The 14,739-nt window shown below is 40.7% G+C and overlaps 1 protein-coding gene across 4 annotated transcripts in view; it reads left to right on the forward strand.

Moving 5' to 3' along the window:
- The window catches only part of arb2a (ARB2 cotranscriptional regulator A), a 174,067-nt gene that overhangs the window by 70,090 nt on the left and 89,238 nt on the right, over nucleotides 1-14,739 (forward strand). For all 4 annotated transcript variants that reach the window (XM_088993711.1, XM_088993715.1, XM_088993712.1 and 1 more), the window contains exon 8: nucleotides 12,947-13,066. In XM_088993711.1, the coding sequence (XP_088849837.1) occupies nucleotides 12,947-13,066 (120 nt within the window). The remainder of the gene's footprint in view (nucleotides 1-12,946; nucleotides 13,067-14,739) is intronic.

A 14,739-nucleotide genomic window follows, 5' to 3' on the forward strand; every position in this document is an offset into this window, starting at 1 on the left:
TCAAGGCGTATAAACACACACACACGCACGCACACACACTCGCACGCACATTCCTGTTTCACTGGTTTTGTGAGGTCCGGATAACTCCAGATACCGTTGCTAAGACGTTTAGAGAAGAATTAGTGTTACATTTGAACACTAAATGTCACCCGGTTTCCCACTTCAACTTCTTTATAAACTAAGTCATAAAAAGTGGACTTGAAACTGAAATAACAGCATGAGTGAGGTTTCTGAATGGGTACATTCAAAGTCCTCACCCCTATAGTGAATTTGCTTAAAATATCGTTTTACTTTTTGTTGTATGAACTTTTTCCTCTCATTAACCACACACACACACACACACACACACACACACACACACACACACACTCACACACACAGTGAGTAAAAAGTGTGTGTATCCAAGTGAAATGAAAATACACACAGAAAAATCATTTTGGGTGAACTTGTGAGGACCTCTCTGAAACGTTAACAGATGCATATGTTGACCCTCTAGAAGCCTTTAGAATGAAAATCTGTGTGGACCGGCCAAAAGTTTCTCACTTGTCAAAAATGTCCTCCTCACTACGTATGGTGTAAAATGTTCGTAGTCCTCACAAGACTAGTCATACAAACACACACACGGGCAGAGAAAAGATTGAAAGAGGGAAAATAGTTTTAATGTGTGTGTCTGCGTGTACCCACAGCCTCTTCTTTTACCTCCGCTAGTCAGGGTGGGTGGTGGATCAAATCAAACCTCTTTAGCCGGCCTGTTTTCATCTTTTTTTTTTAACAGAACCCACTCGAGGCACGTGCATTCACACGCACACAAACCTTTTTTTGTTCTCCGCACCTCGCGCTCTTAACTCCCGCTGAGGTCCAAGACCACCTGCACACAGCCATTCAACACCGCATTCACTCAGATATAAATGCATCTTCTCGTCGCTGGGTAGATTTCAGCATAGGGACTAAAAAATTAAAAATGGTTCCCTTTTTTGCGTGGGATGTATAAAAGTATGATCAGAAAATGGCAAAAAAATGGATTCCCCCTTTTTTTTTAATACCTTCAATGAGCCTCTCGCACTAATAATAAATCCGACTGATTCATATGCTTCCTTACACCCATTAATAAGTTCTTTAGCGCTTTTAAGATTCTTACTCTTTCGCCTTTAGGCCCATAGTTTGCGACTCCTCAACCTTATCTAATCCCTCTTCGCTCCTCCTGAGTCAGATCACACACTCGCAGTCCATGTTTAGAGGAGGCGGGAGGAGGAGGACGAGGGGGTTTTTGCTGGAGTAAAGAGGGATGGGAGGATATAGAAAGTGGGATGCCGATGAGTTGGGGTGGGGGGGGGTGCATTCTTCGCAACGTGCCATATAGAAGTTTGGGAGTTCACTTTACTCTGAATTTTAGCAGTAATCCAGTTAGCTATTTTCTGTCAGCCAAGCGGAGGAATGGCAGGAACAAAAGGCACATTCATGGCCTTAAGAAGCTTCCAAAGAGTTCACCCGAGGCTGGTAGGCTGGGATTAGGCCAACGGGTTCTGGAAAAAGTAGAAGGGGTTGAAAAAGAGCAAAGGGGATTGAAAATACGGGGAAAAAATACCGCTTCATCTTTATTTAAACACCATTTGTAGATTTTTGAAATTGATATTGATTTTTTTAGCAATTCAATTTTTTGCAATTTATAATACAATACATGAGGTATTGATTTATATAGCGCTTTAACAACAGCTAATGAATGAAGGAAGGAAGGAAGGAAGGAAGGAAGGAAGGAAGGAAGGAAGGAAGGAAAAGAAAAAGAGGAAAAAAAGGAAAAAAAGGAAGGAAGGAAGGAAGGAAGGAAGGACGGGGAAGGAAGGTAGGAAGGAAAAGAAAAAGAGGAAAAAAGGATGGATGGATTAATATAGCACTTTAACAACAGCTGATAAAAAAATAAATGAATGAATGAATGAATGAATGAAGGAAGGAGGGAAGGAAGGTAGGAAGGAAAAGAAAAAGAGGAAAAAAGGATGGATGGATGGATGGATGAATGAATGAATGCCTCAATAAGTAAATAAACACATAAATAAATAGTGAATTAATTCGTGAATAAATTATAAAAATGTGTCCACTCCAGTGTAAGGGTTTAATTCGTGAATAAATAAACAATAGACAAATCAAATAAATACATACATTAATGAATAAATGACAGAATAAATAAATAAATAAATAAATAAATTAAATAAACACACAATTAGATAAACAAATATATAAACAAATAAATGATATTCAGGGATAAGCAATTTCGATATAAGGTGCTATAGATAATGAACTGTTTGCATGTAATGTTATTGCGTGCATAGAAATATGATATAATATTATCGATCATTTATCGATCACTTTGCTGTATGTAAACAAATGCATAGATAAGCAATTTATAAAGGTGCTTAGAAATGAACTGTATTAAGGCATATCCAATCCAATCCATGATCATGTTTTTACCACGTCATAGCCTTGTTTGAGCTGGCAAACATCAATGAACCCCGCCGCGATGGAAACGTGGCCAATTTGGGAAGTTGCCGCGCAGAACTAATTCAGGTGAGGAACTGTCGTATGTTTAGGGCATTTTCAGTAAATCTTTCCCGACTGTGGAAAAAATTTGCGATCCATCCGCTCCCCACAACTCCTCCCCCAGGGACAACAGTAGATTCCGCGTCATCTCCCCCAAGAATTAAGATGCTACATTTTAATAAGGCCGTACTTGATCAGAGTCGAGGCTCACCATGGGACCCGCTTTTCCCACCAATCGCCAAGTCCCGACCCACTTTCAAACAGGTAAAACAAAGCCATTGCGGTTTTCCCTTCGTCTGTGGCGGTACCTTTCCAGAACGTTTGCCGTTGGGATTGTGAAAAATGGATACTTGACTGAGTGAAGACAAATTATACCGCCTGGTGGAAATAAGGCTTAAGTATTTGCGTTTGTACCTGTGCTTGCGCGTGCATGTGTTCGCTCAAGGCAGAAACAGTGTAGCTGGTCTCACTTCCCTGCTCCCAATCTTCTAGTTAGGTCAACCATCAAACAAATCCATCCTGGCCTCCCTGCCCACCCCCCCCCACTGAGCTCTCTGTTTCTATGCTTATACTCCTGTTGTGGATACCGGCTGACCTGGAAAGAAAATACACACACACACACACACACACACACACACACACACACACACACACACACACACACACACACACACACACACGCACACACACACGCACACATTCCTGTTTCAATGGTTTTGTGAGGTCCGGATAACTCCAGATAAGGAGTGAGGACCACCGTTGCTGATAAGTCTAGAGAAGAACTAGTGTTACATTTGAAGGCTAAATGTCACCCCATTTCCCACTTCAACTTCTTTAAAAACAAAGAAATAAAAAGTGGACTTGAAACTGAAATAACAGCAGGAGTGAGGTTTCTGAATGAGTACATTCAAAGTCCTCACCCCTGTAGTGAATTTGGTTGAAATATTGTTTTACTTTTTGTGGTATGAACTTTTTCCTCTCATTAACCACGGACACACAAACACACACAGTGAGTAAAAAGTGTGTGTATCCAAGTGAAATGAAAATACACACCCAAAAAATCATTTTGGGTGAATTTGTGAGGACCTCTCTGAAACTTGAAAAGATGCATTTATAGACCCCTCTAGAAGAATGAAAAACTTGTGAGGACCGACCAAAAGGACCTCACTTGGCAAAAATATCCTCACTACGTATGGCATAAAATGTTAGTGGTCCTCACAAGACTAGTCATACAAACACACACACATACATACACACAGACGCACACACACACAAACACACACATCTCAGGGTCATCCCGGAACAAACAGCGCCATGTCCGCCTGCCCTCTCTCCTTTGCCTGATGTCAATTAATGACTGGCGGTAATTTCACCCGACAACCCAAGCGGCGGCTCGAAGGCTCACCGAGATGTCACGGCGATGACCTTTCTGGCCCTTCTTTTCTAATAAAGAATCTCACAAACCCACGGCAACTTCCCCTTTGTACTTTGTTAATGAGTTATTGATTGGAAACAATGTCCTGGCAAATATTGTCAGAGCCGAATGACCCCGTCAAGGTCATGTTGTTTTATTGTATCGTCGCTGCTCGCTAATCTGCTCGTGACCTGACATGTGCGTTGTAGTTTTTTTACCCTTCCTTCACCTCCTCACCCCCTTTTCGCTTACCTCGTCTTATACCGCATCCTCGATATACCGTGTCGGATATCGAATAATAGTGCACGTACACACGCGCAGGTTTTCCTTTTATTAGTCTGCCACATTACCCCCTACCCCCAACCCCTTCACACATCATTATATTCCCAGTTCTCCACAGCTACTCTACCTGTTAATTACCCACAATGCCGTCGTCATTTTCATATCTTGACCGCTAATTTGCCTTCCTTTCTTCCTCTCTTACGGAATGGCTCCCAGACAGCTTCTAGCCATCCTCTCGCAATCGCGTCTTCCTTTAAGAAGTAAACAAGGACAAAAGTGAGACTCCAAGAAAGTGAAACAGACTAGCCACACCACATAGTTTAGACCACAGGTGTCAAAGTCAAGGCCCGCGGGCCAAATCCGGCCCGCCACATCATTTTTTTCGGCCCGCGAAAGCAAATCAAACTTGTTAAATTCCATGATGATTGCTAAAATCTGAGCCAAAATTTCATATTTTTGGATGTCAACCACAATAAAAGTCATTATTCTTGACTTCAGATTTGAAAACGAGTTATTCATTAATTTCATGTGTGCTCTATATGTAATATTTGAAGGGATTTAAACATTCTTATGGGTTCCCCAAATTCATAACGGCCCTCGAGAGGAAACCATAACTATAATGTGGCCCGCGGCAAAAAATGACTTTGACACCCCTGGTTTAGACAAAAATAAGATTCATATTAATAATAATAATACATTTCATTCATAAGCGCCTTTCAAAACTCCCAAGGTCACTTTACAGTCACAGGATATTTTCTGTGGGTGAGCAGCGGCAGCCACACGCGCCAGGGTTCACTCAACCCGGAAGTAACTCAAATAGAAAGAAAGCTATCTAGCGAGTCAATAGATAGCTATTAGATAGCCAATATATAGCTAGATAGCTATTAGATAGCAATCTTAACTTCTCAAAAGTGCTAATTGGTTAATTTGTTGGAAGTCGCGTGATACCAAAAATTGTTAGGTGATAATATTTACAAGCTAATATTAGCATTAACAGTTACCTTTTAATTTTAACGATAACAAAAAAACTATTTAGCTTATTGCGCAACATTGTAACCTAACATGTGACAAACGGCAGCACTCTCTGGATGGCTATGCGAGGCGAACAACAAATAAAACCCTCAGGGGGTGTGAGAAGAAGTGTGATTTCCGATGTGGTTGACATCAAAGTACATCACGTTAAAATTGAGAAAAATGACGTGTGGCGGTGAAATTTACCCCATCTAATCCGCAATGCATCGGTTAACTGATAACCTCGTTGCTCAGGACGGAATCGTGCACTCATTCCTGGCGCTGATCAGGACATATTAAAACATTTAAAACCCGGCTGCTTATAGTTGAGTTTCTCTGTAGGTGGCCTAATGGAGACAGCATGCAGGAATTCTCATCCAAGAAGGAAGTTGTCTTTTATTTGTTTTTTGTTTGTGCGTTACCTACAGCCATTTTCCAATCAGTTCTGCGATGTTCCCATTCCACTCGTGTGATCCACAGACGTAGGAAATCTCTGAGAAATGGTTATCCAACTTTAAAAAAATATATAATAATAATATGTATATTTCTATGTACTCATTCACTCCCAGACATGTCCAAAAATGTGTCCACTCCAGTGTAAGGGTTTTTTGTCACTTTCACTCAAATTGCAGGACCCACAGAATATTGAGTTTTAGGACTACATAAACAGTCAATACAGCATAGTAAACCTTAGTTTCTTCTTTCATCAGAAAAAAATTGTTAATTCCGTAGTTATATGGGTCTCGAGCAGGGGTGTCATTTTTTGCTGCGTTATGAATTTGGGGAAGCCATTAGAATGTTTAATCCCCTCCACATATTACATATAGAGCGCACAACAAATTAATGAATAACTAGTTTTCAAATTTGAAGTCAAGAATAAAGACTATTACTGTCGTTTACATCCAAAAATGTGACCTTTTGCTTAGGATTTTAGCAAGCATCATGGAATTTCACAAATTTGATTTGCTTTCGCGGGCTGAAAAAAAATGCTGTGGCGGGCCAGATTTGGCCCCCGGGCCTTGACTTTTACACCTGTGGAGTAGAGTTATCTGAGGTTGAAATTTTAGCGGCTGTACAAAATACAATACATGCATATTGGTTTATATAGCGCTTTAACAACAGCTGAGGCTGTAACAAAGCGCTAATATTGATAAAAACCAAATGTTGCCCCCTCGTGGAAGTGAAAAAACAGTATCAGAGGTCTGACCGGTGCTTTATCGGCACCTCCCTTAAGAAAAACCAAAACTCGAACAAATTCGGGAATGGCGCTCCACATCACAGTTTTCAATTCCCGAATAAATTCGGGAATTGCAGCAAATGACTCAACTTTAATTATTCGGATTTTGGAATCGCTGGTGACATTATTTTTGAGCAGGGTAAACTCTCGGTTCTCTAAAGTTGAATCCAACTTGGCGTTTCTCGCCATGATAAGCAACGGCGGGAATGTGATGACTGCATGAGCGCCGAAAAATGGTGAGATCACACCATGGCGATCACGTTTGCACATTAATTCAGACAAATATGTTTGCGACTGTGGTTTGCTAACAGTACTTAGGTAAAATAATGTGTGGTTAGCCTCAACTTTCACATACATTTGCTTTCCATTGAAAATAAGGACTGATATTCTGCAATCATTTATGACAGATGCGCTACACTGAACTGACCTGAATCAAACACTACTAGCTATTAGCTTTTTGCTATATTATCTTAAGCATTTTGAATTGCTAGCATAGCTATCAAACGCTACTCGCTGTTAGCTTTTAGCTATATTTTGCTTAGCATTTTGATTTGCTAGCATAGCTCTCTCCGCAAGACTTAACGTAGCCTTGACCAAAGCCTCAATCCAATACACTGGATGACATGTATTCTTAATTTTTCATAGTTTACTGTCTACATGCTATTCGCTAGGTCAAAATTGTTTCCCGATACCGCTAGGTTCCCGACAAACTTTCCGAATGCAACCAATATAGCCAACTCCGATCCTCTGTGTTCTGGACACTTGTACTGTAAATATGGGTTGATGCAATCCAGCTACATATATCAATATGCATTTCTTGATACTTTTTTATGAAACGGTTTTGCACATTTACAGTATACAGTTGAGATTTTTATTTTACGATACCTAGAATATCTTGTTTTTATATCCTTTCACCCCCCCCCCCCCCCCCATCCCCTTTCAAATTGCTGCTGTGGACTGCAAATTTCCCCATTATGGGACGAATAAAGGTTTTCTGATTCTGATCCATAAAGTTTTTCGGTTCACAAGATCTTTACCTCACCAGATGTCCAGTTTGGTTTTGATGTCGGAAGAGTAGCATGAGGGTCTGAAGTGCTTATTTGTTCGAGAGCGTTGTGTGTTGTTGTTAGCCTCACTGTTTCCTGTGTCGTTTAGGCACCGCGATTTTGTTGGCGTCGGGGGCTGTTATTCCGGTGTCTGTACTCTCTTTTGTCACTGCTTTTCATCTACAAAGAGCAAATACAGGGTCACGTATCGGACCGAATTACCTAAGGAGGAAAATGTGAGTGTGTATGAGCACATCTCCATTAGACTTTGCCTTCACGTGTTGCTGGGTCAGGTTGTTATTGGCTAAGAACCGGAAATAGTTCAGTCGATGAAAGGTCACTTAATGTGGGAAAACACACGAAACAGGCGCATTCAGTTTGTTTGGCAGCGGCCTAATCTTTTAATCACAAACTGAAATCGTAGACAATCAAATGATTGCACCATCGCTTCACTGGCGGTTTTTGTCGACGGAAAATATTGTTTACATGGATGCAATTGGTGATACGTTGATGTCAACAGATTTTGTGTTTACAGACAATTTTATTTGCATCCTTTTTGTGGATTTGTAACTGTGCCGGAGACTTCAACATGGTCTGAAAAAAATACAATAAAATCTTGAATTAACTCTGTCACTGCCATTCACGAATTTATTCGGGAATTGAAAAAAATGACGTAGAACGCCATTCCCGAATTGTTTTTGTTGTTGTTTGGGTTGCTGGCAATGTTTTTCCTTTTTTTCCATGTTAGCGCTTTATTCCAGCTTCAATTGTTATTAAAGCGCTATATAAACCAGTATGTATTGTATTGTATTTTGGACACCTGCCCTCATTTCAAGCTCATATAACTCCAGATCCATATATCTTAGGAATTAACTATTTATTCCTGATTAAAGAAGAGAGTGTAATGTTTTTAACGCTGTATTGGATGTTTTATTAGTCCTAAAACTCAATATTCTGTGATTGCTGGAATTCGAGTGACAATGACAAAAACCCTGGCACTGGAATGTACACATTTTTGCAAATGTCTGGCAGTGAATGAGTTAATTTACATGATTACCGGGACCTGATTGTTTCGTCACACAGCTTATGTTTCAATAATTAGAAATATGTCACGAAAAACAAGTGTAGTCGTTTAGATTAACTGCATAGACAGGATTTAGTACGTGGGTCTTTGTTTGTGCTACTGTACCTAATGATGTGTCCAGCGAGTTGAAACATGCTCTTGTTAATGTTGAAAATGTATACCAAATTTTCTTTATCTCTCTTTTTTCATGTCATAGCCATTCATGCTAGTTTGGCTTAGTGCCCGTTGTGGTGACTATCTCGGGAGGAGAATTTTATATCGTCTGAGGGGACAATATACTCTGTAAACACACAAACAGCACACTTCACTGTCCCTCGACAGTCATGGTTGAAGGATGCTGGCAACAGGTGTGCAGTTGGGACACTTTCGTGACAGCCCTGACACACACACACACACACACACACACACACACACACACACACACACACACTTTAACTTGTTTATGTGCGTGTGTGTGTGTGTGTATTTGCGAGTTAGTGACAGGCTGCTGGTCTCGCAGGGCGGCGCGCTCCACTGCAGCTAATTAACCCCAGGAAATAATTGCAATATGCAAATGTTGTTTAGATAATTCACTCGACGCTGCCATGCCAGGTAGTCGTCAGTCACTCTGTTGTGTGAGGGGAGAAGGCAGAAACTGTGTTAGATGTTAAAGCGGGGAATTTTGTTTGCTTATTGTGAAGCTTTTATATCATTTATATACAGTAGAAATAAATTGAGTAGATTAGATTAAATAAGCCTTTATTTGTCTTTACATTTCACAGCAGCAAAAACAAAATACAGGACCTGCTTCGATGAGAAGGTTTCTTCAGCCGTTATCTGTACAATTTTGAAGGTTTCGGACCTTTCGCCTCCTATCCAAGAGGCTTCGTCAGCGAACTAAAGTCTGACTGGTCGTATCGGCCCTATTTATATATCCCTAATGTCCAGGCATGGCGGCGCCGGACACAGCTATGATAGGTCCCTACTCTCAGGTTGGGGGGAGCAGAGAACCCCTCCCTGTGGCCCCACTGATTGTTCCTACATTCCTGACTAACGACTGGCCTATTTCCCCCACTCCCACCGGTATCACCTCATCAGCATTACGAATGTTGCCTAACCTGTTTTGCCTAAACAGGCTATTGTATGAACGATCCAAATTGAACCTCACCCCACCAGACCGGTTTAATGAAGGATTTTGTTGTTTTATAAGAATCGCTTCTTTTACCCCCCTTTCAAACCATCTATGTTCTTTCGCTAAGATTTTGACCTCATTGTCGTCAAATTAGTGGTTGCTAGCTTTTAGGTGCAAATGTACTGCCGATTGAGGCCCACTTGGATTATCCCTGGGATGTTGATAGTCTTTTTTTGAGAATTTGTTGAGTCTCCCCAATGTACTGCTCTTTACACAGACGTACAGGACCTGCTGTAAAGACGGCCACTCTCGCGGCGCCATTTTGAAATCAAAAACCAACAAAAAAAACACAATAACAAATAACGTGACACAACACAAAAACACAGACAGTCATTCAATCTTTAGCACTTCCTGCACCCTCCTTATAAAACAGTTCTAGATAAAAGAGGAGAGCATCAAAGTGTCCTTTTCACCAGTGGATCAGGGATGTGATGGTGGAATATGCACGTCTACTACAAGCTAAATGTTGAAAGAAAACACAAAGCTGTAGCATCGAATGACGAAAAGAGATCATCTCACATCTCCTGTCCCACGTAAATCCGCTTCAATTCCAAGCCGCGACAGTTCCACATACGTTCAACAGCACCGCTTTCCGCTGAACAAAGCGGGGCTTTGAACATGTTGCTCATCATAGGGGCAAAAACGTACAATCTCCTCAGAGCTGTCCAGCGATTACAGTCAAATGGTACTCCCAATCAAAAACAGTGCTGGCATATATTTGTGCTATCAAAAAGGTGCAACCGCTCAGCACGTTCTCCTGCAATATATATATATATATATATATATATGAACATTCACGGCAGGTGTCAGGGACAATTAACAATGCAGGTGGTGAAGACTGAAAAGCACCAGAAGCTCGAAGAGAAAGAGTTAATGAAACGGGCCTCTCTGATGAAGGGCGACATGGCGGAGGGGGAAAGTGGCGAGGCTTCAAAAGACTTTGATGTCACAGCCTTTCAGACAGAGATCTCTGTCTCTGCCCGCAACCCCGCCTCGCCCGACCCACCACCACCACTAACACCAACACACACCCACACACAAACACCCTGACACTCGTAGTGGTGGTGGCAGGAGGGCAGGCTGGAGCAGTCATTGCCTGTTCTTGCATCACACCTTGGAAATCGAGGAGGGCGCCGACACGGTACCCCCCCTCCCCCCCCCCCCCCCCACCCCTCCCATGCTAATCTAGTGGCAAACACAAACGCACTGACAGGTTAATTCACCTCCGGATAAACAGTCCCAAAAAAATACATTGAATATTCACAAAAAGTTTTTGCATAGTTATGATATAAAATATTTCTTTTCTTGTTGTTTGTTTTTGCATTACTACATTACGTCACATTATATATGTCACTTCCTCACTTTACATATGTCAATACCTCACTTTACATACGTCACTGCCTCACTTTCCAGACGACACTACCTCACTTTACATACAGAAATTACATGTATTGTCTGTTGTCAATTGTATGTCTTTTTAGCCATGTTATAAGTGCCTTGCATGTCTTGCACGCTGGGTCCGAGAGGACATTAATTTCATCTGTGCTGTATGTCATGCATATTAGCATATTTGACAATAAAGTTGACTTTGACTTCTTTTCATAAAAAAATGCTAATTTCCCCATTGTGGGACTATTAATAAGAATAATGCATTTCACTTCTAAGCGCCTTTCAAAACTCTCTTGGTCACTTTACTGTCACAGGATCAGTTTAATTCAAAAAGCTAGAAAGCCAGATAGCTAATAGATAGCTAGGTAGCTAATAGATAGCTAGCTAATATGTTTCCTGACTCAAATATCTGGCTAGCTAGATACATATATAGCTAATAGCTAGCTAGATATATAGCTTATAGCTAGTTAGCCAACTAGATATCCAGTTTCCTTACTTGACTTGAAGATTGCATTGGTAAGTTAACTTTATCAATTGACCTTTTTAATTTTCATTTTTGGGGTCTCTCGCGGTTCAACCTTTATTTCGAGAACTGCTTCTTCCAAATGCTGCGGTCGACTTAAATAAACGAGGCCGGCTTTCTGATTTTGATAAAGAAATTAATGGGTTTTGTGTCATATCTAGGGGAGGGGCGCCATGGTGGTCGACTGGTTAGCACATCTGGCTCACAGTGCGTAAATCTTGGGTAGAATTCCATCTCCGACATGGGAGTCGACTGGTTCATAACTGGATGAGTAACAAGAAAGCATCTTCTCCGAATCTTAAGCCATTGTTTTGATTCTAGAGCAAGGCAAGATGTCTTGACGTGACGTCGCGAACAATGTGGTGGGACCTTCTGAAACTGAAACTTTCTGAAGTCATTTTGAAGTAGTTTTGGGACACCTTAAGTCATTTTTATTGGTGTTTTTCATTTGACTAAAAATATCAGCCTGCGTGTTTTCGGTATTTTAGATGCTATAAAACGTTTTTCTGCTGTCAGGAAACAAAAAAATGGTGTCGGTTGTCCTTTAAGGTTACACGTGCTTGCGTTTGTGTGTTGTATAGGAACATTTTGTTGACTTTTATTGCCAGGCAGACAGTTTGATAGGAAATCAAAGTCTCAAATCAATGTCACAAGTTCATTAACGGATGCCCTTTTCACACATCTCCTTTTACTATTGTTCCTTGCAGCTCCGGAAAGGTTTATACTGTATCTCTTTTTTAATTAAACAAGCCAACTTGGTGACAATGTATGTAGTGGCCATAACGGGACCCGGGTAAAATATTTACACATATTCTTCAGGGAATGTGATTATTCATGTCATGATTCATTTTTTTTTATTTCTTCATATGCACTTTGCATGTTTGTGCTGTTCTTTTGTTTTTCTTATGACCTTCCCCAGTGTCTTCCCGTGTGGTCGCCACTGGCATATAGATAGGCCATTGATTGAGCAGCCGGTTACAAATTAAGATTTAAACGTTACCTCTCTGAGCTTATTGAGTTTTACATTTCGGGCATTTGCAATATGCAAGACTTATTGATTGAGTAAAGAGTGCCTCTTTATAGATATCTCCTCAGGCTACCACCACTTTTCTATTTCTCTTTTGCTTCCGTTTGCTGTCGCGTAACGGGTTGGGCTCATGTGACTCTATCCTATGTTTGTAAATTGTGTGTCTTTTCCGACAGCGCTAAACTGAAAAGTCTGTTTGTGTGTGTGTGTGTGTGTTTTTTTTTTTTCAGGAAAACGGATCCTCCGAGGAACACGTGTTGTATGTGTGGGATCACTTTGTGGGAAAAGCTTCAGCCAAGCATGTCTTCATTGTGGCCCACAGCTATGGCGGGCTGTCTTTCGTCGAACTGGTCAGTACTTTTTCGTTTATTTATTTTTTTATCCTCCTTGTGACGTAAAGGGCCATTCCCGAATTTGCTTGGGTTTTGTTTTTTGATAAAGTGCTGGTCATACCTGTGGCAGTGTTTGACCGTTCACGAGGGGGCAGCATTTTCCTTTTGTCTGTGTCCATAATTTGTAAAATGGCTTCAAATGACTTCTACTGGGTGTATTTTAATAAGATTCCACCGCATATAGATATATTTGACGTTTTAAGACTCGCGCTGAATATTCAGGAAGTCTTGTTTTTGAGTTGGTGACGAGTCCGTATGTGACGTCACTAAAGGAACGCCCTTGACCGAAAAAAAACACAGGAGGTCGCCATTTTGTGCCTCTTTTCTGGGATGCTACATTGCAGTCCAGATGCCTCAAAATGACACAGAATAAATTTTTTAATCGATCGTAAACATGTATGCTTTCGTCTTCAGAACTATTTGAATCATATTCATAACTGGATGTGTAACAAGAAAGCATCATCTCCGAATCTGAAGCCATTGTTTTGATTCTCCAGCAATGCAAGACGTCTTGGCGTGACGTCATGAACTGGGGGCGGGACTTTCTGAAAATGCCCAATTCGCCGCTCAATTTTTTGCAGATTTTGGACACTTTAAGTCATTTTTATTTGTGCTTTGTATTTGACTAAAAATATCATACTGCGTGTTTTGGGTATTTTAGATGCTATAAAACGTTTTTCTGATGTCACTTAAGAAACAAAAAAGTGACGTCGGTTGTCCTTTAAAGCACTATATAAATCAATATTGCATTATTAATTTTGATGTGTTTATTTATACCTTTGTAATAATAACAATAATAATTTCCTAATAATATAATAATTAATAATTTTATTATTATTATTATTATTATTATTGGGAACGCAGATACTAAGTCGCAGCTCTTGTGAGCTCATTGACATTTCATCCAAATGCGCTCAAGCTCGACTGCGCAGAATGATCACAAGCACAAATACATAAAATTTTGACAAAATAGTATTTCAATTGCACATCAGTGTCCCACTAACACACATGCACACACATACACTATCTACTTAATTGAGGAGAAATTGGTCCAGCGGGATGGGATGGCTAGTGTGCGTATGTGTGCGTGTGCTTGTGCAGAGCCTTGCGGGATGAACTGTTCCGACACATGAGAAGACCCAGAGAAAACAAGCTGTCTGCGGGTTAATTACTGCTCCCCTTTTCAGTTAATAAATACATTTCTGATCAAGCCTATCAAAAGGGCCCCGCTGTTAATTTCTCCTGCTCGCTCGCCATGCTCTGGAGCATGTTAACCCCTGTGTGGCGCGCTCAAGTGTTTCATTGCAATTTGATTTCGTTTTCAAAACACTGCGTACGGACTAATTATAGATACATCAAAGAGGAGCTAACTGCCTTTGACTGCGAGTGTTGGAAAGAAATGCTACGGGGCGAAAAGGCTGCTTGCTCTTTCTGCCTTACACCCGTTGTTTTTTTTCCCTTCACCCTTTTACCCTTGCACACATTTCATCTAAGCATTTCAGTTACGGTTGTAGCTCTCATGTAGATTTGGTATAAGATCTCAAAACCCACCTATTTAAAATTGCATTTTCTGTTTAGTTCTCTCTCTTGTTTCTATTTAGAATTGTATTTTATTTATTGTATTCTATTTG

Source organism: Hippocampus bargibanti, linkage group LG04, assembly GCF_051943395.1.
Source record: "Hippocampus bargibanti isolate YZ-2025 linkage group LG04, ASM5194339v1, whole genome shotgun sequence".
NCBI lineage: Eukaryota > Metazoa > Chordata > Actinopteri > Syngnathiformes > Syngnathidae > Hippocampus > Hippocampus bargibanti.